We start from the raw sequence: 27,284 nt of genomic DNA, 5'->3' as shown, positions 1-27,284 counted from the left end.
TTTTAATTAATTCCAAACACTTGAATTCAAAATGCAGGAAATGTCAATGTGTTTGATTAATGTGTACGCACCACCTGTCTGCTAGTTGTATGTGGATACATGGTGATGCTGCTGATGCAGTGCCCCCCAAAGATCAGCGTAGGAATTTAGAATTCAGCCATGCACACACACTGGCCTATCCTTTTTGAAAGGTACCATGGGATCTAGTCAATGATCTAGGTCACCACCACACACCACACTCGTGCAGAGCCAGTCGTGCGGCATGACCCAACTGTACAAGATACGCATGAGGGATCCAATCAGTTGTTATATATTTCAATACTTTTAAAATTTATCCTTACATTTATTTTTTAGATACTAAACCTACGTTGGCATGTTGAAAAGTAATGCCTCCATTGTTTTTCTCCAAAACGGGTAAAGATATTCGAATGAAACAAAGTGCAGTCCACACATTACTTCTTCCCACAAACGGGTGCAAAGTCTGGTGAATCTAACTCCAGATGTCTTCATTCTAGGTTAGTCAAGATGGTGGAGGGGCAGCATGGCGTTGTAAGTGTTGTTTAAGAAATGAAAAGCACTGGAGATGAGAGTTGGGATGACCGACTGGAGATGATATGAATGGAGATGACTGGAGACGAGAGTTTGGATGATTAATTGGAGATGAGATGACTGGTGATGAGAGTTGGGATGACCGACAGGAGATGATATGAATGGAGATGACTGGAGATGAATGGAGACGAGAGTTTAGATGACTAACTGGAGATGAGAGTTGGGTGCACCATTATGATCTTGAGAGAAAGAGGAAGTCAATGGAGTACCACCACAAAGGATCACCATTCACCAGCCCTGACTTGTCTCTGTAAGATTTTCATCTCTTCCCCAAATTTAAGGAACACCTTCATGGAGAACATTTTCTTCCGACGATGATGTCAAGGCTGCTGTGAAGCACTGGTTCAATCAGCAGGCCCGCAGTTCTATCATGATGGCATCACAAAACTACTTGAACGTGGGCAGAAATATGTGGACCGCAGTGGTGATTATGTTGAGAAATAAATATGCTCCATGGTGGAATAAACATTAATGTCAGTATCTGTCTGCTTCATTTGAATACCTTTACCTGTTTTGGAGAAAAAGAATGGGAGGCTTTACGTTTCAGCATGTATATATATATCTATATATATATTCCAAAATTCCGTTTTGAGCAGGATCCCATTCCACTGCAAGCGCAAGTTATTCTGCTTTGCTCTTCCATGCATTTTAATGTTGGATTCTACATTGCTGCTACTTGATTACCGTAAATGGCGAAATTTCACCTTGACCATAATTTGACCCAAATGCAGAAGTCTTCCTCCCAAAGCAGAACCAATGTCAGATAATGAATGCAGCAAATGTCACATTTCAAGCATGACGTGTTGGTTTGGGATCAAAATGTGTGTGGTAATGTGCTGACCTGTCACAAAGATATGGGTTTCAGCACGGATGGTGGTGACAGCGTTGCTGGCCTCACAAACCCAACAGCCAGTTGCTGCCCGGCTGAGGGAGAGGAACTGAAGGCGCCCGTCTCTCAATACCTGCTGGCCAGCTGATACCTCACCATCAATCTGCAAGCAAGTTAAGCCAGCTGAGAATTGTGAATTATTATAGCACAAAAACAAGTGAGGACAAAGTGTTTTTCTTCCAACAACCCTAACAGATCTCACACACTCACTATCTCTCTCTGAAAGGACCATCTGGAAAACCCTCCTGTCTACTTTCTGAACAATCCTCTTGAGGAAGTTCAGTCATGAAAACTCCTGGATCTCACCATCAGCCATGATCTTTCTTGGGCAAACCACATTTCAAAGTCAGCATGCAAAGCCAGCTGCCGATTGGGCATCCTCTGTCATACAAAGTCCTTCCTTGGCACACCTGAACTCCTATCCACGTTCAAGGCTTTCATCCGCGGCTTGATGGGGTACTGCTGTCCTCTCTGAGCTGGCTGCCCTGCCTCACATCTTGTTCAGCTTCATGCCATGGAAACCAAGGTCTTCAAGATCATTGGAATCTCTCACGATGAAGCTGAGTCTCTGGGCTTATCACTTCGCCATTGCAGACAGGTTGATGGTCTCTCTGTCTTCCACTGCCTCCATTCTGGTCTTGCACCCTCTGCTCTTTCTGTGCCCCCCCCCCCAATGTTTCTGCAGGCCACCCACAGTCCACCATCAACTCCCTTCTGGTGGAACTACCTAAATCCAGGATCACTGCTAACCTCCACTCATCTGTTCCACTTGTTTTTTTCCTGCCTGTGGAACCAAATTCCACATTCTCTTCAATTTCATTTTTCCCTCCAAGTTTTCAAGAATGCTGTTCACCACCATATCGGATCATACCCGATCCAAAACTATTATGTTTTCTACCCTCGTTAACCCCCTCCCACCCCACCCCCAATCCCTCCTCCTTCCTAAATTTCAATTTTCCCTCCTGAGCATTTCCTTCTGTATCCATCTTGTCCACCCCATGCATCCTCTCCTGTCCCATTCCTCCCCACACCAATTGTTCATCAAGGTCTGCCTCTGTCTTGGCCTTGAACTCTGCTGTTGGTGTTTTTCCCCTCTCTCTGCTATTCCTTTTGTCCTGATGCATCCTGATGCAGTGTATGAGTACAAGCTCTTCCACGAGCCTCGACTATGTATGTGTATATATATATATATATATATATATATATATATATATATATATATATATATATATATATATATTTTTTTTTTTTTTTTTTTTTAAACCGAAGCAAAGATCTTACATGGTACATGGTATTGCGGCAGTCACCAAAAGACCTGGGAAGCATGCCCATCACCAGAGGGTGGGGGTCCGTTGGGTGTGAATTCATCCCCTTTTTGCCGGCGAAATTTTTTTCAAGTACAATTCCTTTTTCTAAAATAGATAAATACATTTCATCTAAAAATTTGACTCCAAAATGCTCAAATGTGCAGGAAATAAAGTTTAGAATAAAAAAACAACATTCATTCCCGTGGGAAGGAGGATTCCCCTGGAGCCCTCCAGCATGTCGCGCTCTTCGCACGTGGGCCAGGGATAGGAAACAGTTTACATTTTTAGATTTGTGCCACCTCTTTGAAAATCCTGGCGACAGGCCTCAGAAGACAATGATATCTCTTGTTGGAGGCAATTAATGATGCTATTGCTGGACCCCAGCTTCATATACGACAGCTTCCAAAGCGTTTATTTACCCATCAAAAGTGCTCCTGTTATAACTTACAATGGGATTGAAACACAAATAAAGGAGATTAAGCAGATGGAAGGACATCATAATGATGCAGAATGGCACATCGTCCTGTACTTTTGTAATCATTCAGATAAGTGTTACAATTTGCACCAGTCCTATCCCTAAAGTCAAGCTAAAAACAAAATTGTGAGAAAAACAAAACGAAAACTACAATGGCACCCGGTAGAGGGTATAGCTCCGCCAGGCTGAACAGTTTACGTTTTGTACCCACTTAAAGGTCAGATCTGGATCCAGACCTGAACCAAAATCTAGTTGGCTTGTTCTTGTCACCTAACCAATTCACCCACCTAGTTTTGTCATACCTAGTCTACAACCTTTTGAAATATCATGCTATGTATCGTTTTATGCTTGGTGTTGGCTTCATGGTTAGGGTGATGGGCTTGGGAACTTAGGATCCTGAGTTCAAATCCCACTCGACTATTCAATTAATACCAGTTGGGGTTGATTCTGTCTGTCATCCTTCCGAGTTCGGCAAAATGAGTGCCAGTTTGCTGGTATCCTGTGTCGGTGTGGCGACCCGTCCAGGATTGTACCCAATAGCCAAGGAGACTGCCTCAGCAGCACTAATACTGCACAGAGTATGGTCCCAATGGATGGATGGATATATCGTTTTTGGCCCCATCCCTCAATGGTGAAGAATCACTTTTAAAACTAGAACGGCACTCGTAGAGTGCATAGTCTCACCTCACACGTTCATTCTGAACAAAAATACCATGAGTAACTGAACACTGCTATTAGTATGGCCCATTGCTATTATGGCCCATATTTCCATATCCTCCATGCATCATGCTGTTCTGTCACATCCTTTCTTGGCACAGGTTATGAGCGGCATAAATTTAATTCTTCACTCACATTGTCTGCCTCCGTCTTGGAACTACGACTCATGGACAAAGCACGTGGTGTCTCGAGTCACGACCCACCTCCCATTGGACGCTCTATTGAATTCGCTCAGCATCCAATGCTTCAGCTGGACTCGTAGGGACAGGTCCCTTCTATGGGGCACGTGGTATTAACACTGCGTCTTCGAAAGGGTTGCGCCACTGACACGAGTCCTACTCCCTCCCTCAGAATTTCTCCACGGTACTTGCGACACACTGCGTCCGGCATGGCCCTCTCAAGGGAGTCTGTTGTGGTTGGCAAAGGGTATTCTGCCGGCAACCTCAGACGTCTGAGTTTGCTTAGCCATACATGGTTAATCGCTGAATCATTGTAAGCTTTGCACCGCAGGTTCAGCATTTTCAGTGAGTACCATGTCCCACACCGCTACGGGCAGATGGTCTTGCCTGCCACACCAGGGGGTTCAGATCCAATGGACTGGATCTGGATGCTGGGTTGGCATGCGTCGCAGGGGGCCACATGTGAACCAATGCATGGTTTCATGGTCCCAAACTGCCACGGATGTCCACCCTGGTGGCCTGGAGCTTCAGTCTGCCACTTCTGCGCCATGATGGTCAATGTTTCAAATGCGAAGGGGTGTGGTGGAGGGGGAGAGGACAATGGAACAGGGCCTAATAACCCTGGAGGAGGAGGCGTCGGGCCGGCACCGACCTCCACTCATGATTCCACCGCAAGGTAGAGGAGAGACATATATCAGATATATGAAGTTTCAGGTTTTTCAGAAAAGAATTTCAATTCAACCAATTATAGCTGGAATACTTCTCCGATGATATCATCATTATCACCCTATGTACCCCATGGGCTGTTGATGACAGATGCCATTTTTTGCATTGAGCAGTTTTGGAGAAAATGATGTCCAATCTTTTTTTCCCTTTAATCCAATGGGGATGCCAAACTATGTGACCTACAGCATCAGAATTAGCAAAAATATATTCTCAATAGGGAGTCCTTCCTATGTTTAAAGTTTCGCATTGATCGGAGAGGCGGTAGCAGAGAAAACCATTCTTAAAGCGAGAATATATAGATGTGGACACACACACACACACACACACACACACACACACACACACACACACACACACACGGCATTGCAATAGTCACACATTCCCTTCAGGCAAGACTTCTCTTCAAAAGTTCTCGTATCTGGATCCGGATTTGGATCTTCACCAAAATTGAAATAATTCTTCCTCATCACACACCCAACCTGTCCACCAATTTTGTCCGAATCCATCCACATCTTTTGAGATATCCTGCTCACAGACAAACAAACATGATACACATTTTGCTTCGCATGAGGAGAGGAGGTTGGGACCATACTCTGTGCAAAGCGTTGATGCTGCTGAAGAAGTCTCCTTGGCTATTGGGTGCAATCCTTGATGGGTCGCCACTCCGACACAGTATACCAGCATGCTGGCACTCATTTTGCCGACCTCAGAAGGAAGACAGGCTGAGTCAACCCCACCTGGTATGAATTCAACAGTGAGCAGTATTTGAACTCAGGACCCTGGGATCCCAAGCCCACCACCCGAACCATTAAACCAACATCAGCCATAAAATCCACCCCCACCCCCACCCCCCTCCCCCCACTCCCCAAATGATAAGTTGCCATGGATACATCAAATCATCCATTTCATTAAGATTTTAATTGACGATCTTAATCAAAGCTCAGGTCAATCAGATGAAAACTGACAATTTTTCAGATGAAATTTGATGATTTTAGAGGTTTCGCCTTGACTTGATATTTGACCTTTTGACCTCAAAAATAGTTCGTTTCCCAATTCATTGGCACAATATGCAAATCCTGTTCAACTTTCAAGTCAAATGGATGAAAAATAATTATTTTAGAAATCTGACCTCAAGATAACATTTGATCTCAAAATCAATAGGCTTCTCAGTTGTGACTACCTCGACAGCTTGGTAAAGTTTTGTGAGGGTCGGTTTAAAATTGTGACCTGTAGGTGGTTGACAGACAGACAGACAAGAAGACATCAGGCGGTAGCCTGACAGGTATGATGGAAATCATGAAAATGATGCAACGATATATATATATATATATATATATATATATATATATATATATATATATATATATATATATATATATACATATACATACATATACTGTGTGTCAAAGGACAAGGTGGCAGTCAAAAAACATTGACAGGCTCACTTTTGTCCTTCAGAATCTTCTGGTAAAGTTTGCTGAAGATAATTGAAAGTGTTCGCGAGTTATTGCACTCACAGACAAATATGCATACATTCAAACATACGTACGTACATACATACATACATACAAATGAGACAGACCGATATATGATGAAAAATTTCAATTTTCGTCATAACAAACAGACAAACAGAATAACAAAGTCGACTGACCAATATACTTGAAAAATCTCCGATTTTGTAAATAACAAACAGACAGATGACGGTGAAAACATAACCTTCTTCCACCTTTGGTGGAGGAGGTAAGGAGAAAGGAAACCAGCAGAGAAGAGGAAAGAAATGGGAGGATAGAAAAAGGGGTGGGGGGGATAAGAGGGAAGGTAAAGAAAAAGAGAACCTATAGGATATACTGTATAGTGGAGGAGGTCCAAAAATCCATTTTGTGTACATAATATATGTACAGTACTTACAGTTATAGAGAAAATTTTCAGCCATAGGTGGCAAAATGGTATTTAACCGAGAGGTGATAACTCGAGCAAATAAACCAAATGGGCAAGAGGACAAGCAGGAAAAGTGTCGTACGTTTTTCCAGTGTATGCGAGGTGTTGGACTTCCCTCAGCTGAGCATGGAATTGTCAACAACCGCCCAGCCTCCTCGTAATACTCAGAATCTGGCTTTCGTGTAAAGTAAGGCGGTGGCTGGAAAATGCACACAGATGTACAAGGAAACAAGAATAAGCAGAGATGGATGGAGTCTTTACACCTAAAGTTGTGCCACAGCTTTTTCCAGTTACCATCGCAACACTGACAAATGTCCTATCTGATAAAATAATCAAATCCGGGACTCTTAGGCTTTTCTTGTGCATTTACAATTCTCACCTTAAGAAGCACTTGAGTTGGAGGTGATGGCCCAGTGGTGCCCAAATTGTTAAATGGAGTGCAAGTATATATGCCCTCATCTGCCTTGGTGGGCCGTGGAATAGTTATAGTGCCGTCCAACTCCTGGACCCAGCCATCCATCTACACAGGGAAACCACAGGGCGATTAAGTAGTCACAGATACCAATCATTCAAACACCGAAAGTTCAAAAACACTGACTCTGCTTCATGAGAGGAAAAGCCAGTGGAGGTCTCACTTCTGTGGAAGACTCCAAGATCATAAAGTCAAACACAAAATACTATAATTTACACAAAAGCAAACAACATTAAAAACCCAACATCTTAGATGTGAAGGATCTCTGGGTCGCTCCCGGGAGATGGATCGGCTATTTCCGTGCCGTGGGCCTTTTTGAGCAGAACTGACTGGGGCTAATAAACAACAACCCTAAAAACTCTGAACATGGCATATTTACCACTTATCTTCAAAAGCAATAACTAACGAGGACAATCGGTAGAGCGCATACCTCCGCCCCGTAATTCCTGATCCATGAGAATATATCTGGCCCAATATATTTTTGAAATATCGTGCTATATATCGTTTTTGAGCCCGATCTCTCAACGGTGAAGAATCACTTTTAAAATTCCAGTAGTCGGATCCGGATTCGGATCTTCACCAAAATCGAAACAATTTGTCGGGGTCACACACCCAAACTGTCCACCAAGTTTCATCTGAATCCATCCCAAACTTTTTGAGATATTGTGCTATAAATATTTTTCGCCCGACCTCTCAATGGTGAAGAATCAATTAAAACATTATCAGATCCGGATCTGGAATACGATCTTCACCAAAATTGAAACAATACTTTCTTGTCGCACACCCAACAAGTACACCAAGTTTCATCTGAATCTGTATAAAACTTTTGGAGATATCATGCTACATATCGTTTTTGGCCCCATCTCAATGGTGAGAATGACTTAAAAAAATTCTAGTAGTCGGATCCGGATCTGGATCTTCACCAAAATCTAAACAGTTTGCCCTTGTCACACACCGAAACTGTCCACAAAATTTAATCTGGATCCGTTCACAACTTTTTGAGATATCCTGTACACAGACAAACAGACAGAAAGGGGTGAAAACATAACCTTCTTCACCTTTGGTGCCAGAGGTAATAACTGATCCTCAGGTCACCTACGTGTCCATGTACGCTCTCTCCCTGGGGTAAGTTTCCAAAACCATAACAAAAGATATATATATATATATATATATATATATATATATATATATATATATATGTATATACACACACACACACACACACACACACACACACACACACATATATATATATACACATACGTATACATATATATATATATATATATATATATATATATATATATATATACATGTATACATCTATATTAATATTTCGGCACGCCCCTTTCTTTGTTCCACCATCAGATTTTTGTTACTGCATGAAATGAAACAAGATTTGGCACATATACTAATATTATTGTCTTCCTTAAGAGGCCCCTCAAAATTCGTTTTGATGCATTTTCACAAACTCCAACGGATTCCAATCAAATTCGGTACGATTATGGCTTTTGGTCCAACTTATGTCATTGGCTATAAATTTTTTCCATAACACTTCCGATATTCGAAAAAAATCGATAAATCGATATCCCTTATGGGATATAAACATAAACGTATACATATATATATATATATATATATATATATATACAAATATATATCTATATACATATATATATAAACATATATATTGTTGTGGGCCGGGGGTCGGTGGCGAAAACGACCGCTCGTGGGGAAGTTTACGCCGTCTCCCACTGCCCTCCCCGGAATTATCGGCCGTCGCTCCGGATAACTCCGAAGCTGGCAGGTCGATTAATCGACCGTGAAACGCCAATATCTCCATCGCGTGGCGTAGGGTTAATTGTCTCGATCCCAATATACCTAAATAACCACGCAGACTTGACTACCGGGGATTCAGGCCCTCGGCACGTCTTTCTCAAACCAGGTCACTCTACCGACTGTGGTAGAGTTCCAACTACCGACTACCAACTCCGGTTCGGTTGCAGCCGAGCGGAAACTGCCAAAGCCGTGCCGGCTAGAATTAACGGATTATCGGGGATGAAACCCCATCTGAACTCAGACCCAGACCATGCTGGACCAAATAAAGAAAGGACGGAAATGAGCTGAGAATATTTCTCATAATTTATTTACAATAAAAGACAAGGATGCAAGACTTGAAGCGAATATGCAGAGCAGTATTTACAAAGATGAACTAAACACTTAAACAATTCTACTTATAGACGAGCCCACAAGCAGTCACACACACAAAAAGAAAAGAAACCCCAAAGTTTTTGTTGGACCCTCCAGCCGATGAGAGAGACGAGCTGGTGGTCAGAGTTTGGAAGGGCACGTGAGAGAGAAAGAGAAACAGAGACAGAGACAGAGACAGAGACAGAGACAGAGACAGAGACAGAGACAGAGACAGAGACAGAGACAGAGACAGAGACAGAGACAGAGACAGAGAGAGAGAGAGAGAGAGAGAGAGAGAGAGAGAGAGAGAGAGAGAGAGAGAGAGAGATACATACAAAGCCAAATATGTTTCCATTACATCGTTATTGTTTTCACTGGTATAATATGTTCCAGAAGAAAGCAACACTTTGTGGAACTATCGCCACTTTAAATTGCCCACTGAAGGTGGGCCAATGCTCGTAAAAAATAATATGAATATTAACTGATGCTCGAAATGCTGAAAATTGCACGTGCACGCAGTGGACAAGAAACAGGATAACTATGCCAAAAAATGTAAATGGATAACCAACAATATTATTTCCAATAAGTGAACCACATCAACACACTTATTTTACATCACAATCAGCCACAAAAAAACAATTCCCAAAGATAACTCTTAACATCTCATTCTATTATTCCATTATTCCCACCCCACCTTCCCCCTCTTCTCCCCTCCTCCCCCTCCATTTGTTATCTAAAAGTTGTGATTAAATAATCAGGAAAGGAAGACAGGTCCACTCAATGGTATTTACAGGTCGGATGAAAATTCGCACCTGACTGAGGTCCAGTGGCTGGCCACCCCTCATCCAGTTAACATGAGAGACTGGGGGAATGGCTCCCGTTGGACACACCAGAGAGCCGGGGAGGCCCACTGGCAGGTAGCTTACAGCTGGCATGGCAACCACACGAGCAGGAACTGATGGGAGGGAAGTAAACAGGGAAATGCCAAGATTCTAATGTCGGCTCAATCTAAATCACCCACCACCACTTCTTCAACTCCAACAAATTTTTAATCCCTTTTCAATTGCATATAGATCATCCTTAGCACATCGGATGGAGAATGTAAGATTCATTGTGAGAAGTGTATTATTAGGTGTGTCATGTAGCTTTCTTGTCAAGAAAGAGTTGTCTTTTTTAAAAGTAGTTTGAAATTCGAAGCATTGTTATGAACAACATCATCATCACTCAATCTGTTGGATTCTGAACCTGTATTTCCCAAGAAGGCTGGCATTATCTGCTTGACTTGGTCATGTCTAAATTCCCTTCAAACCTTGTGCATTCTTTCTCTGCTAACATTGTCTCATTACCACGACCGCGGAAGGTGGATGGAGGTTATGTTTTCACCCCTGTCTGTCTGTTAGCAGGATATCTCAAAACGTTATGCATGGATTCGGAAAAAAAAAAACATTTGTGGACAGGTTAGGTGTGTGACAAGGACGAATTGATTCGATTTTGGTGAAGCTGCAAATCCGCATGCTATAATTTTTTTAAGTGATTATTGACCATTGAGATTTGGGGCCAAAACCGATCTGTCGCACGATATCCCAAAAGCTTGTAAATGGATTATGACAAAACTTGATGGATGAGTTGGATAGGTTACAATAACAAGCCAATAGATTTTGGTTAAGGTCCGGATGCAGATCCAGCCTGCGAGTGGGCCACAAAGCGTAAACTGTTCAGCCTGGTTGAGGTATGCACTATAGTTAGATAATGAACTCTTCAAAGTCTCTTCCTCCCTGGTTCTTTCGTTCTTTTGTGTACAGCACATAGCTGCATGTTCACATCATTGTTGGGGGTGCTGCTATGTTTCTCATGCAGTAATACCTCACCTACTGTATTCTCACGAAGTACACTGAAAATTTTTAACGTCCACATACTAATGCTGGCAGACGAGACACCCAAATTTAATGTTCATTCAAGGGACGGTGGCCTTGTGGGTCTTTGGTAAAAAGTAAATGTCTGACGTTCTTGGAGCAGTCAGTGGGAGTTCCTCTTTGGAAATCAAATATTTGATGGTGCCCTTGATCGACTTTTGGTTCACCAGGGTAAGACATTTTGTCACCCTGGAGTAAAAGGTAGTGTCGGCAAGTTGCCAGAAGGCTTTCTGCTTTTAAAAGTTGGTGTGCCAAATTGCTGTTGCACTACCTTTGTCAGATGGTTTGATGATGACATCCCGTTTCCAGAGAGACTTAAGTGCACTCCGTTCTTCTTTGGCGAGGTTGAAAAGGTTGACACTGTGGTTCAAGGTGACAATTTTTGACAAAAAAGTGTACAGAGGTAAACTGGCTATCTTTTGTGAGAGGGAGGGGTCCACTTGGATTGAATTTCAGAATGATGAGGAGTTTGAATTAATCTCTGAGGGATTGGTCAGGATTATCTTTGATGTTGTCGAAGAAAGCCTTGAGTTGAATGCAGTGGAAAAAAATTTGTCATCTGTCGCAGTAAATTGGCCATTCTTTGTGAGATGGTGACAAATTTTAAACATTTGCTGAAGAAATATTATTCGGCCTCAGAAAGAGGTAAGTTGTCTGGAATTGATACAATTGTATTCCGAGGTTCTTGTGGTGTATCAGTGACAGGAGGAGCAACGTGATGATCGAGTTTCTGGCTCTTGATTTGCATTAAAAGATGAAATAGCTTGGAGAGTTAAGTTCTTTAATCTTGAGATAGATGGAATGGTGGGTGGAATCACACAGAACATTAATCCAATTTTCTAACTGCCATGTGAAGTGAGAAGAAGCTGATGTCAGCTTCTCCTTTCTTTCCATGGTGGTTTACCTTTCCCTGCCTCCAGTGTGACCAGTGGACCAGAGCACCACGCAATAATGACAGAACCTTCTGAGACTGAATAAAGGATTCCATTCACATTGACCTACCATCCCATTAACCTTTGAGTCAAGATCATCCAGAGGAACAACAATTCTGAAACTGCCTTGATATCCCCACAACCACTTCACCTTTCTTTCAGGTGGGACAGAAATTTGTGAGATACCCTGGTCAAAGAACATTTACCCTCTGACCTCCCACCAGAAACATTTAATCATCCATGAAGTTGCTGTAATTAGTACTGCAGCATAGAAAACCAATTGTTCGACTTTTCATAAAAGCACCAAAATTGGTACATATGTTGACTAATGTATTCTGAACAATTCTGGATATGGAGCCACTCGAGATTTTGCCTTGGTCAGCTTTGGCGGCCATTTTCCAAAATGGCCACCATTCTACTTTAACAACATGGGATATCTGTCATTGTTATTCTCTTTGTAGGTTTCTCAGAGGTGATAAATACTCCATGCGATGTGCATTTACAAAGGAAAACAATACAAATGTCATTTGTGTTGATTTATTATATTTCCAACCATTGTATTGGGAAAAATCCATTTTCCATGGATGAACTCTGGATTGCCTTTGAGACGGGCAAGAACTACCACTACATCCCTGCCCATGAAATAGCTGCCTCCCTCGGTCCACAGAAGACACGTGCCCTCCCTGTCTTCCACGCCATGACCGGATGTGTCACAGTATCAGCATTCGTGGGGCATGGGAAGAAATCTGCCTGGGCCACATGGAACTCGTTTCCAGAACTGACAGGTTCTCTTGTGACCCTGACCACCACGCCAGTCAACATCCAGGGTGACACAATGCACTGCATTGAAAGGTTTGTGGTGCTCCTCTATGACCGCACTAGTCCATATATGGATGTCAACGAGGCCAGAAAGAAACTCTTCACCAAGAGGAACTCCGTCCAGCGCATCCCACCTACCTACGATGCTTTGGAACAGCATGTGAAGAGATCAGTCTTCCAGGGTGGCTATGCCTGGGGGCAGGTCTTGGTCCCTCAACCCGTGCTTCCATCACCAACAAGCTGGGGCTGGCGGCAAACAGAGGATGGGTCCTATGAACCGCTCTTTATCACACTCCCTGAGGCTTCAAAAAGCTGCTTCGAGCTGGTGTCGTGCGGCTGCAAAAAAGGCTGTAGAAACATAAAGACCATGCAAAGACTGGGAAATTGCTTCCATGAACACTTGCTCCATAAATGAATCAACAGCACAAATATCCCCAAGTCAGTTATTGGACACTTCACTCTTCCGCGACATTCACTCGGTCATATGGCAGTCTCGAGTATTTTTCTCCATTTCAGCACCATGGACGTTCGCAAGCATAAATACCAGAGCCTAATCTTCAGGATCACCATGCTGACTCCTTTTCATTGACTTAGACCTCCAGTATTTTACAAGTTTTCATTCTTTTTTTCCCCCACTCTGTTTTATCTACCTTGTTTCTCCTCCTTTTCCTCTTCTCTTCACTTTGCATTGCTTTTCCATCCTCCTTTTCCTCTTCTTTTCTCTCTTAGTTGTTTTTGTTGGTTCTTGTTTGTTTACGTATTATTCCCCCTTTTCACCTCGTCCCAGAACCCTGAATTTATTTCTGAACTCTGACTCTCCCTTTCATGGTGTCAACCCATATGCACCATGATCTCTGACCTGACTCTGACGCATGTACCTCTCACTCACTCCCATTAACCTTCACCTGTATTGTGTCTCCCTCTTTTGCTCCAATGAATGCTAAATTCCCAAAATGTTAGCTTCCTATGGTGACTAGCATTTCATTGGTTCCATCCACTGTTCTATCTTTCTGCCAACACAGAATAACACTGAAGCCTTCACGATTAAGACTAGTTTTCCATTTTACTGGCTTACAGTTGAGAGAATCTCTTTTTGCATCATTCTTGGAAATGAGGGTGGTGCTCATGCCAAGGCTCACTTCCTTAACTCTGTCTCTGCAGGAAAGGCCATGGACTCCAATCCCTGTCTTCCTGTACACATTCTATACCTCCTCACTGAAAAACGTCCAACAGCATGTGAGATTCCCTCCTGCCAGGGTGACTTTACCCTGTGCAGGATAGTTCTGCACCCCCTAGACCAGGCACGATACACACTCCTTTTTGCTTATCTGGAGAAAATAAGCAACTGATCATCTTCCTAGTACATGTCTTTTAATGTGAGAAAGACCCATATTCTCACTTTATCCCTCCAGAAAGCAAATCCCCCAATATTTCTGTGATCAATCTCTGGGAAAGGTAGTGTCTTTGGAGCTCCTGGGCATCACGATCAGCCATAACTTTTTATTATGTTGAAGGCTCCAGTCACGGGCTATATAGTCCTCATTGATGTCAGGCCTGAAATAAAAGAACTGCGTAGATAGAAAAGTGAAGAAAGAGAGAATAGTCAAAGAGTTTTTGAGGAAGTAAAAAAATGTTTTTTTTAATAATAAAAAAAAAACAGGGAAGGTCATAACTGTTAGGAAAGACACAAGAAGGTAAAGAGTTCCCGACTTTGGCAGTGAATGGGAAGAAATGAACATCACAATGGCTGACCCTTGAGTTGCCAAAGGCCACACAATGATCATGTGATGTAGTGGCTTGTTGAGTATTTTTGGTCTCACCAATGGCAGAAGTACACAAGCAGCAAGTTTTTAGGAGTAGAAACCGAAGTAATATCTATAAAATAAAAAAGAGAAAAGAGCCAACTTTGTGGCATAATTTGAGCAGGTCGAGTTTTGAGGTAAGTTTGGGAGAATTGATATCAGATTACTTTGGATTCAATTCTGTCCAGTAAATATGTGGAGCTAGAATCTCCCCAGATGAGAGAAGCAGTACACTCTATACAAGGATGAATCAATCCTTTTCCAGTTGATCATATCTCCAAGCTGGCCTCCAAAAGACGCCACTGTCTCAAAATTATCCGCAGAGCCAAGTCCTTCCTCTGCCGTCATGTTGATGATGTAGAAAGCCTTCATCTGGAGAATACGACATAGAACATGGTTTCTCAATATACAAACTGGTGCTGCTGTTTCCTAGCTTGACTCCCTTGAAAAGCATTGGAAACTAAGGCCTTCTGTGTCATTGGAATCCCATTCCAGGAAGCTGAGTCTCAGGGTCTGTTACTTGTCCACCATAGGCAGGTTAGTAGCCTAGCAGTTTCTTTACTAGCTCTACTTGGCCCAACTCCTCCTGCCCTCTCGCCTCTGCCCATACCCCTCCAGATCAAAGATGTTATGGCAGAAACAAACCCTCAGAGTGTTATCATCCTCCTCAATACTCAATACTCACCTCCATTTTTTCATCCTCTTCTTTTCTTCCCTGTCGAACTGCCTTCCTGAGTCAGTTTTCGAGAGCTCTTCCCTGCACTATTTCAGGTCTGATTCCTACCATTACCCCATGGTGTCTCCCATTTCTACTACGGAACTTAACTACAGCTGCTGAGACCTTGTCCTCACCGTTTACCTCCAATTTTCCTCTCATTGTGCTCTGGTGCAGCCGTGTGTTTCCATCCCAATGTTTTACTTTTGCCCTATTTTGTCTGTTGATCCACTGCCCCAGTCTCTTCCATGAACCTACATATAAGAAAGAGCAGTGATGAGCCTCAACACTTGCCTGCAAACCATATCTAAAAATTGATCAGACAGCAGGTATTCCAAAAGCAGACATGGTGGCAAACAGACATGTATTAGTGTGGAGTCTTGTAAATAGAAACTCTTTCAGACAAATTTCACTGAAATCATAAGAATATGATTTTATATTTACTTATTTATTTCTTAATTCGATTTTTCTTTGCTATTACTTGAAATAAATTCATCTCGAAGACAATTGCTCTGAACAAAACTCTACTGTAATTAAATTAATATCTCAAAATTAAGCAGATGTCAGGTACACAGTTCAAGTTGTAAACCCTATGTTTGGGAGAAGTCAGGTGTGGTGCAGCAGGGAAGGTGAGAGGATGAGGTGCAGACCTACAGAGCACTGTAAGTGTCGCTGTGGCAGTGGCTGGGCGGCCGAGCCCGTTGGTTGCCAGACAGCGGTATGTGCCTGCATCATCTGGACCAGTACGATAAAGCAGGAGGCTTCCATCCAACAGCACCCGAACCCTGCCCTCCAAGGTACTGTACAGGGGAATGGCATAGTACAACACCACCAACATAACATGCTGCGGTGCAGCAGGTTGACGAGATAGTCAGATGAGGTGTTGAATCTCAAATGTCACTTCACTTATTGAGTCTAATTAGTCACCTCAGTTGACAAATATGATTCATTCAAGTGACACCATTTATGGCTCAACTTTAAATGAGCTATTTCAAATAAAAAGAGTAGATGAGTTACAAATGAGGTTTTCAGACACAAAAAATCGTGACGAGTTTGACTCAAGCGCAATTCACTAATTGTCAGCTCTGGCACAAAAACTATACAAAAGGTGATGAAAAAAGTAAATATCTAATATAAAAAGCTTCAGTTCTTCCTTGAATGTCACTCCATTCACAACACTTTTGCCTAAAATAAAACTTTAGATGTTCAGAGGACAACCAGGATCAAAATAATGAATACATCCGCTCATTCAGTTTCTCAAATAATGAGCACATTTGTCTTATACAGTAAGAATTGTCACTTATTGGCAGGAAGTATTTATAATCACTTCTATACTATTCGCTGAGAAGGCAAATACAAACCACCTTTTGTAATCCTTGCTATGAGGCTACTTTGGCAGCACATTAAACAAAGAGCGAGAGAGAGAGAGAGAGAGAGAGAGAGAGAGAGAGAGAGAGAGAGATAGAAAGAAAGGGAGAGAGAGAGAGAGAGATAGAAAGAAAGATAGAAAGAAAGGGAGAGAGAGAGAGAGAGATAGAAAGAAAGAAAGGGAGAGAGAGAGAGAGAGAGAGAGAGAGAGAGAGAGAGAGAGAGAGAGAGAGAGAGAGAGAGAGAGAGAGAGAGAGAAAGAAAGAAAGAAAGAAAGAAAGAAAGAAAGAAAGAAAGAGAGAGAGAGAGAGAGAGAGAGAGAGAGAGAGAGAGAGAGAGAGAGAGAGAGAGAGAGAGAGAGAGAGTGAGAGAGAGAGAGAGAGCTGAAGAATTCCTTTAATTATCCAGTGCCTGATTCAATGACAATGAGGATCATCAGCTGCAGGGAACTGCACATCATTGAGGTTTTGACCCTAATCACACAGAACCGGTCCGAATGGTGGATCCAGAGCTTTAGTTAGGGATGATAGATTTGTTTGACTTTGATGTACCGTACTCTTTATAGAACATTTGTGCTACTGAAGCAGTTTCTTGGTAAGGGTTACACTGGGTGGTTTGCCATTGCCCTCCCAGCATTCTTTGTCTGTGCTCTATCCTCTTAAATGCTGAGTATCAAGCAAGGAAGCAGCACGTAACCAATAACTCTGGTGTTTGAACTACCAACCTCCCAGACTCAGAGCAGATGCTCAACCATTACACCACTGAGTCTAGTGAATGATAGATAGAGATAGATGGAGACAGACAGAGGGATACAGATAGATAGATCAATATGAATAGTGGTATCTGAATGAATGCCCTTACTAAGAGGAAAAGCCAAAATCCATAATGCTCTTTTACTGAGGTTGGTGGTTGCTTAGTCTTCTACCATTCTTCATATTCTCAAATTTGAGACTTCTGCTCTCTACTTTTCTCTGTCTCCTCAGAACCTACCAACATCTGCTAAATTCAAACTGTATCCTCATTTTCACTCATTTGTGACCCTTTTTTTCTTCAACTGTAAATCTAACTCCACATCTCATCCTTTGTTGTCGGTCGTGACTTGAGTTTAAATCAGCACCTACAAATGACCCTTCAACTTGGATAATGACGCTTCTTTGTATTCCAATTGCCTGATTGTATCATCCAATGTCAGTATGCTCCTCAAACATCCTTTGTTTCTTGAGCATTTCATGAGCCTCAACAATTGCAAAAATAAGTTACTGAGCAAGAAATACACTGGATAGTTTCCCATTGCCACATCAGTAGAATGGCAGGGGTAGGAATTTGGTATTTGAACAAGGTACTGGCTCAAATTGGCAAACTCCTTTATAATGTATGATGGATTCAAGTTCACTGGCGAGTTCCAACATGTGAAACAGCCTGCTTAACCCATCCAAATGGACAACATACTTTATTTGAGTACTTTTAGTGCAACTCCATGATTTCCTAAAACCAGAATAATAGTTTATCCATCCATCCATTGGAACCATACTCTGTGCAGAGCATGGGTGCTGCCTAAGCAGTCTCCTTGGCTATTGGGTGCAATCCTGGACAGGTCCCCACTCCAACACAGGATACCAGCATGCTGACACTCATTTTGCCAACCTCAGAAGGATGACAGGCAGAGTTAACCCCACCTGGTATTAATTCAACAGCCAAGTGGGATTTGAACTCAGGATCCTAGGATCCCAAGCCCACCACCCTAACCATAAAGCCAACACCAGGCAATAATAGTTTATACTTGCCAAAAACCAGAATAAGGTTTCCATTTGGAAACAAAGGCAAGACAAACAACCTTGAAACAAACACTACCTCTGAACTACCCTATCAGCTGGGGAATCATGTATGTTCGGCGCAGTTGAAGATGACGTAACAATTCAGAATGAATAAGGAAAGTACTGCAAGCAAATCAAAATAGAGAATGGAGAATGTGGTTTGCGTGAGATATGTTAGCAAAACAATGCGTCAACGATACAAAAGTTAACTCGTGCCAACATGGCTGTTCGACCTCACCGCAGACTGTGCACATTGATGTCACCGTAGAACCAACTGTAACTTATATTGCTGGGGTAGGCTTCTGCACGGCATGAAAACAATGCATGCTGGGAAGCATTGACAGTCACATTCCTGGGGGGTAACACAATGACTGGGGGTCCTGGAGGGAGACATAAAGTTTCACTTACCCAGGTCTCTCCAATTTACATAAAGCCGATTTTTACACAGCTCACAACTATAGTTTGGACCTTAAAAGAAAGAAAGTGTTGATGCAGTGAAACGCCAAACATGCTCAAGGAGTGTATTGGTTAAAGATTCATCTATAATATAAAAACAATCTCATGATCCACATATCCTCTTCACAAACAACCAATTGCAATTTGCGTTTAGAAATCCCATCACACATGTATGATAAAGTAAAAAAAAGTTTAGTCCTTGCAGTCGCAGCCTGATAAAATTGCTAGTATCACACAATGTTATCTATAATAATTAACCTGCACTCGCGAAGCGAAAAGGAGGGTTAGGCATTCGGTTGCATACATGTGGCATACATGCGTGTGCGCGTGTCTGCATTTTTAAAATTCATTTTCACAGCAACCGTTGATCTGTTTGACACGAAATTTTTACCGTGGGAGTGGCTCTGCCTGTAGAATTTTTTATTTATTTCATAACTAGGACGTCACAGGTCACGTGGTATGGACGCCATCTTGGAAAAACATGACACCTCTATATCTCCAAAACCGCTCAATGGAAAAAAAAATCAAACAAGGCTCATTGTCAAGTACTCCCAATGGGGAATAAGATATGTTGAGGATGATGTCATCAGTACCTTAATTGTGGCATCATAATTTCACAAGTACAACGCTTGATTCGATCAGTATGAATTTTATATCTCTGCAATTCTTGGACCGATTGACATGAAATTTTCACCATAGGAATGACTCCTCCTGCAGAATACGTTGATGTTAATTATGACGTCATAGATCACGTGGTACAGGCACCATCTTGGAAAAACTTCACACCTCCATATCTCTGAAACCACTCCATGGGAAAAATTGAGACCTGGCTCATTGTCAATGACTCTCCATGGGGAATAAGATGTGTTAATGATGATGTCATCGGTGCCTTCGTTATGACGTCATAATTCGACAAGTACAACACTTATCCGATCATTATGAATTTATTTTTCTCAGCAACTGTTGGTCTGATGAATGCGAAATTTTCACCATCGGAGCGCCTTCTCTTGTAGAATATTTCAATGATAATCATAATGTCATAGGCCATGTCATACAGGCGCCAACTTGGAAAAACGGGAAAACATTGCATCTCCATATCTCCAAAACCATTGATTGTGCAGGTTGAGTATTCCATGAATATCATCCAGTTATATTGAGAATCTGTGAAAGCTTATAACTTTGCAAACTGGTTAGTTTTTAAACTCTTGCTCTTTCTTGTATAAAAACACATTTAATTAGCTCTTCCACAACGCAGTAGCAGGTGTGTGTGTGTGTGTGTGTGTGTGTGTGTGTGTGTGTGTGTGTGTGTGTGTGTGTGTGTGTGTGTGTGTGTGTGTGTGTGTGTGTGTGTGTGTGTGTGTGTGTGTGTGTGTGTGTGTGTGTGTGTGTGTGTGTGTGTGTGTGTGTGTGTGTGTGTGTGTGTGATATAACTGTTTTACGATTTGAGTTTTCGTCATCAAATTTTCAACAAACCTTTATTATGAGAATATGGAGAAAACTAATGAATAAAATTTACCTTTTTTGCTCACCTGTTCGAAGAACAGAGAGCTATAGCAAAACCCCCGGCGTGAGCATCAGCATCAGCGTGAGCATGAAAAAGTTAAAGTTTTTGGTGCAAGTTATTTTTTCCTTTCTAATGTTTTTATCTACCACACTATTTTCACTGATTGCAATATACAAATACATATATTGCTTTAAAATTATTTGGATAAGACTTCACTGCAATGCTTTATAAAAAATATGATTAGACTCGTCTTTTAAAAACAAAAAACGATAAATTGAAAAACAGGTGAGCATTGGGTGGCTTTGACACCACTCTGGTTTAAATAAACTGTTGTTTTTTGTCGTGTTTAGTTAGTGTACAAAGCAAAGGTGGATGGGCTTTGCATTTTGGGATAATTTCTAGTTACGCTCACCAGAGGAGAGGTATTGCATTTGGATCTGTTTGTCTGTCTGTCTGTCTGTGTCTGTTACTTGGCAAAAAATATTTTTTGACAAGTTTGTTGATCATTTCCATTTGTTACTTGGCATAATCGAAGATTTTTCAAGTATATTGGTCAGTCGATTTTGTTATTCTGTCTCTGCCTATCTGTCTGTTTGTCCGTTTGTCTGTCTCATACAGGCCACAATTTTAAACCAATCTTCACAAAGCTTCACCATATGGTAGAGTTTGTCACAAGGAAGAAGCCTTTTGTTTTTGAGGTCAACATAGGCCAAAGGTCAACAACTTTTTTACATTCCTAAAATCCTCAATTTTCATCCGATTGACTTCAAATTTGAAGAGGATTTGCACATCAGGTCACTGAATTCAACCACCAAATATTTTTGAGGTCAACATCGACCAAAAGTTCAACATAGGCCAAAGGTCAACAACAGGTGCAATTTCTAAAATCCTCAATTTTCATCCAATTGACTTCGAATTTGAACAGGATTTGCATGTCAAGTCAGTGAGTTCAACCACCAATTATTTTTACGGTCAAAAGGTCAACAAAGTCGAATTTCTAAAATTGAGAGATATGGCCAAAAACTATATGTATATATATATATATATATATATATATATATATATATATATATATATATATATATATATATATATATATATATATGACATCTCAAAAAGGTGTGCATGAGTTATGACAAAACTCGGTGGATGAGTTAGTTAGGTGACAAGAACAAGTGGATTAGATTTTGGTTCAGATCCAGCACATCAGCGGGATACAAAACGAACTGTTCAGCCTGGCAGAGGTATGCGCTCTGCAGAGTGCCGTTCTACTTTGTTCTGTTTTGTCAAGTGTCGCTCTATGAGTGCTTTTTCATTTGTTACTTACGAAATCTAAAGATTTCATAAGTATATCGATGACTTCCATCGTGTGTGTGTGTGTGTGTGTGTGTGTGTGTGTGTGTGTGTGTGTGTGTGTGTGTGTGTGTGTGTGTGTGTGTGTGTGTGTGTGTGTGTGTGTGTGTGTGTGTGTGTATGTGTGTGTGTGGGCATGATAACTCGAGAACAGAAGAAGCTACTAATGTCAAATTACACCACGTGATTTAGGAGGGTGATGGCGAGCGCTAATTAGATTTTGGTCAAAATCGATCAAAGGTCAAGGTCACAGTGAGGTCAAACATAATTCCGTAAATTCATGTGGAGAAATGGAGTATTTTTACTTCGGTCGACGTTACGAATTCGTTTTGACTTCGATTTTCATTTTGTCTTCGGTTTTTGCGATCGCTTTGGACGTTTAACACTGGTTGTCGAAATTCTGGTAAAAATCGGATGTTTTGGAGACGTTTTAAGATTGGATGAAAAATATTTCACTCGCCGCGTCACGGCTCGTCACATGGTGCAGCGCGCTTGAGCAGAGGCGTCGTTGATCACGTAAAGGTTTTCCGTGCGCGCTGACGGTGTTTTCGATAAAGATGGTGTTTAAAAGTCATTTTTTATCCTAATAAAGGTTATTGTCGCATGCCTGACTCGCTAAGCCGTCCGATTATGTAAAGATTGTTGGTGCATGGCCGAATATTACGGTTTTGTGACTTTGATAAAATAATATTAAATAATTGCGTGGAGAAATGGACATTTTTGCTTCGGTCGACGTTACGATTTTTGATGGTTTGGTACAGAATCATCGTAGAAACTTCTGGTGTGCGTCGCTACCTTCTCTCGAGACAGCTTTTATTAGACAAGGTCAGAGGTCAAGTTGACGATTTCGTAAGTGCCAGTCTATGACTGCTTGTTACTTACGAAATCTAAAGATTTCGTAAGTATATTGATGACTTCCGTTTCTGTTTGTTTGTTACTTACGAAATCTGAAGATTTCGTAAGTATATTGATGACTTCCGTTTCTGTTTGTTTGTTTGTTTGTTTGTGTTTGTAGGAATGATAACTCGAGAACGGAAGGAGCTACCAATGTCAAATTATACCACGTGATTCAGGAGGGTGATGGCTAGCGCTAATTAGATTTTGGTCAAAATCGATCAAAGGTCAAGGTCACAGTGAGGTCAAACATAATTCCGTAAATTCATGTAGAGAAATGGAGTATTTTTGCTTCGGTCGACATTACGAGTTCGTTTTGACTTCGATTTTAATTTCGTCTTCGGTTTTTGCGATCGTTTTGGACGCTTAACACTGGATGTCGAAATTCTGGTAAAAATCGGATGTTTTGGAGACGTTTTAAGATTGTATAAAAAATATTTCACTCGCCGCGTCACGGCGCGTCAATGGTGCAGCGCGCTCGAGCAGAGGCGTCGTTGATCACGTAAAGGTTTTCCATGTGCGCGCTGATGGTGTTTTCGATAAAGATGGTGTTTAAAAGTCATTTTTATCCCAATAAAGGTTATTGTCGCATGCCTGATTCGCTAAGCCGTCGGATTATGTAAAGATTGTTGGTGCATGGCCGAATATTATGGTTTTGTGACTTTGATAAAATAATGTTAAATAATTGCGTGGAGAAATGGACATTTTTGCTTCGGTCGACGTTACGATTTTTGATGGTTTCGTACAGAATCATTGTAGAAACTTCTGGTTTGCGTCGCCACCTTCTCTCGAGACAGCTTTTATTAGACAAGGTCAGAGGTCAAGTTGACGATTTCGTAAGTGCCAGTCTATGACTGCTTGTTACTTACGAAATCTAAAGATTTCGTAAGTATATTGATGACTTCCGTTTCTGTTTGTTTGTTACTGACGAAATCTGAAGATTTTGTAAGTATATTAATGACTTCCGTTTCTGTTTGTTTGTGTTTGTAGGCATGATAACTCTAGAACGGAAGGAGCTACCAATGTCAAATTACACCACGTGATTCAGGAGGGTGATGGCGAGTGCTGATTAGATTTTGGTCAAAATCGGTCAAAGGTCAAGGTCACAGTGAGGTCAAATATTCGATTTTTGATGGTTTGATACAGATAACTCGAGAACGGAAGAAGCTACCAATGTCAAATTACACCAGGTGATTCAGGAGGGTGATGGCTCGTGCTGATTAGATTTTGGTCAAAATCGGTCAAAGGTCAAGGTCACAGTGAGGTCAAACATCCAAAAAATGATAACTCGAGAACGGAAGACGCTACCAATGTCAAATTCCACCTCGTGATTCAGGAGGGTGATGGCTAGTGCTGATTAGATTTTGGTCAAAATCGGTCAAAGGTCAAGGTCACAGTGAGGTCAAACATTCAAAAAATTTGATTTTTGATGGTTTGGTACAGAATCATCTTAGAAACTTCTGGTTTGCGTCGCTACGTTCTCTCGAGACAGCTTTTATTGGACAAGGTCAGAGGTCAAGTAGACGATTTCGTAAGTACCAGTCTATGACTGCTTGTTTGTTTGTTTGTTACTTACAAAATCTAAAGATTTCGTAAGTATATTGATGCCTTCCATTTCTCTTTGTTTGTTTGTTTGTAGGCACGATAACTCGAGAACGGAAGAAGCTACCAATGTCAAATTATACCAGGTGATTCAGGAGGGTGATGGCTAGTGCTGATTAGATTTTGGTCAAAATCGGTCAAAGGTCAAGGTCACAGCAACGTCAAATATTCAATTTTTGATGGTTTGATACAGCTAACTCGAGAACGGAAGAAGTTACCAATGTCAAATTCCACCTCGTGATTCAGGAGGGTGATGGCTAGTGCTGATTAGATTTTGGTCAAAATCGGTCAAAGGTCAAGGTCACAGTGAGGTCAAACATCCAAAAAATGATAACTCGAGAACGGAAGAAGCTACCAATGTCAAATTAGACCATGTGATTCAGGATGGTGGTGGCTAGCGCTGATTAGATTTTGGTCAAAATCGGTCAAATGTCAAGGTCACAGTGAGGTCAAACATCCAAAACATTCAATTTTTGATGGTTTGGTACTGAATCATCGTAGAAACTTCTGGTTTGCGTCGCTACCTTCTCTAGAGACAGCTTTTATTAGACAAGTTAAGAGGTCAAGTTGACAATTTCGTAAGTACCAGTCTATGACTGCTTGTTACTTACGAAATCTAAAGATTTCGTAAGTAGATTGATGCCTTCCGTTTCTGTTTGTTTGTTTGTTTGTTTGTTTGTTTGTTTGTTTGAAGGCACGATAACTCGAGAACGGAAGAAGCTACCAACGTCAAATTACACCACGTGATTCAGGAGGGTGATGGCTAGTGCTGATTAGATTTTGCTCAAAATCGGTCAAAGCTCAAGGTCACAGCAAGGTCAAATATTCGATTTTTGATTGTTTGGTACAGATAACTCGAGAACGGAAGAAGCTACCAATGTCAAATTACACCACGTCATTCAGGAGGGTGATGGCGAGCGCTGATTAGATTTTGGTCAAAATCGGTCAAAGGTCAAGGTCACAGTGAGGTCAAACATTCAAAACATTCGATTTTTGATGGTTTGGTACAGAATCATCTTAGAAACTTCTGGTTTGCGTCGCTACGTTCTCTTGAGACAGCTTTTATTGGACAAGGTCAGAGGTCAAGTAGACGATTTCGTAAGTACCAGTCTATGACTGCTTGTTTGTTTTTTTGTTACTTACAAAATCTAAAGATTTCGTAAGTATATTGATGCCTTCCGTTTGTTTGTTTGTTTGTTTGTTTGTTTGTTTGTAGGCCCGATAACTCGAGAACGGAAGACGCTACCGATGTCAAATTACACCACGTGATTCAGGAGGGTGATGGCTCGTACTGATTAGATTTTGGTCAAAATCGGTCAAAGGTAAAGGTCACAGCAAGGTCAAATATTCGATTTTTGATGGTTTGGTACAGATAACTCGAGAACGGAAGAAGCTACCAAGGTCAAATTACACCAAGTGATTCAGGAGGGTGATGGCTAGTGCTGATTAGATTTTGATCAAAATCGGTCAAAGGTCAAGGTCACAGTGAGGTCAAACATCCAAAACATTTGATTTTTGATGGTTTGGTACAGAATCATCGTAGAAACTTCTGGTTTGCGTCGCTACCTTCTCTAGAGACAGCTTTTATTAGAAAAGGTCAGAGGTCAAGTTGACGATTTCGTAAGTACCAGTCTATGACTGCTTGTTTGTTTGTTTGTTTGTAGGCACGATAACTCGAGAACGGAAGAAGCCACCAATGTCAAATTACACCACGTGATTCAGGAGGGTGATGGCAAGTGCTGATTAGATTTTGGTCAAAAAAAATCGGTCAAAGGTCAAGGTCACAGTGAGGTCAAACATAATTTCATAAATTCACGTGGAGAAATGGAGTATTTTTGCTTCGCTCGACGTTAAGAGTTCATTTTAACTTCGATTTTAATTTTGTCTTCGGTTTTTGCGATCGCTTAGGACGCTTAAAACTCGGTTGTAGAAATTCTGGTAAAAATCGGATGTTTTGGAGACATTTTAAGATTGTATAAAAAATATTTCACTCGACGCGTCACGGGTCGTCCCATGATGCAGTGCACTTGAGCAGACGCGTCGTTGGGTTACGTTAAGGTATAATTGCGTGGAGAATGGAGATTTTTGCTTCGGTCGACATTACGATTTTTGATGGTTTGATACAGAATCATCGTAGAAACTTCTGGTTTGCGTCGCTACCTTCTTGAGAGACAGCTTTTATTAGACAAGGTCAGAGGTCAAGTTGACGATTTCGTAAGTACCACTCTATGACTGCTTGTTTGTTTGTTTGTAGGCACGATAACTCGAGAACGGAAGAAGCTACCAATGTCAAATTACACCAAGTGATTCAGGAGGGTGATGGCTAGTGCTGATTAGATTTTGGTCAAAATCGGTCGAAGGTCAAGGTCACAGTGAGGTGAAACCTCCAAAACATTCGATTTTTGATGGTTTGGTACAGAATCATCATAGAAACTTCTGGTTTGCGTCGCTACCTTCTCGAGAGACAGCTTTTATTAGACAAGGTCAGAGGTCAAGTTGACAATTTCGTAAGTACCAGTCTATGACTGCTTGTTTGTTTGTTTGTCCACACAGAATGTGAGTTTTTCCTCTGCAACCACTTGGCGGATTGACATGAAATTTTCACTATCG

The 27,284-nt window shown here is 41.5% G+C and overlaps 1 protein-coding gene across 2 annotated transcripts in view; it reads right to left on the bottom strand.

The window, feature by feature from the left end:
• LOC147029721 (protein turtle homolog B-like) overlaps window positions 1–27,284 on the bottom strand; it is a 162,338-nt gene that overhangs the window by 78,440 nt on the left and 56,614 nt on the right. The window contains exons 7-12 of one of the 2 annotated variants that reach the window (XM_085872994.1): window positions 19,104–19,245; window positions 16,338–16,483; window positions 10,315–10,457; window positions 7,220–7,360; window positions 6,923–7,039; window positions 1,451–1,601 (exon numbers count right to left, since the gene is read on the bottom strand). In XM_085872994.1, coding sequence (XP_085729120.1) covers window positions 1,451–1,601; window positions 6,923–7,039; window positions 7,220–7,360; window positions 10,315–10,457; window positions 16,338–16,483; window positions 19,104–19,245 — 840 coding nt within the window. Of the gene's footprint in view, window positions 1–1,450; window positions 1,602–6,922; window positions 7,040–7,219; window positions 7,361–10,314; window positions 10,458–16,333; window positions 16,528–19,103; window positions 19,246–27,284 lie in introns of both variants that reach the window. The other variant, XM_085872995.1, reaches the window with a different exon arrangement.

This window comes from Eptatretus burgeri, chromosome 3 (assembly GCF_056783735.1).
Source record: "Eptatretus burgeri isolate ZD-2024b chromosome 3, Ebu_testis_v1, whole genome shotgun sequence".
NCBI lineage: Eukaryota > Metazoa > Chordata > Myxini > Myxiniformes > Myxinidae > Eptatretus > Eptatretus burgeri.
Note: the sequence above shows the minus strand (reverse complement) of the source record. Positions and strands in the feature narration are given on the sequence as shown.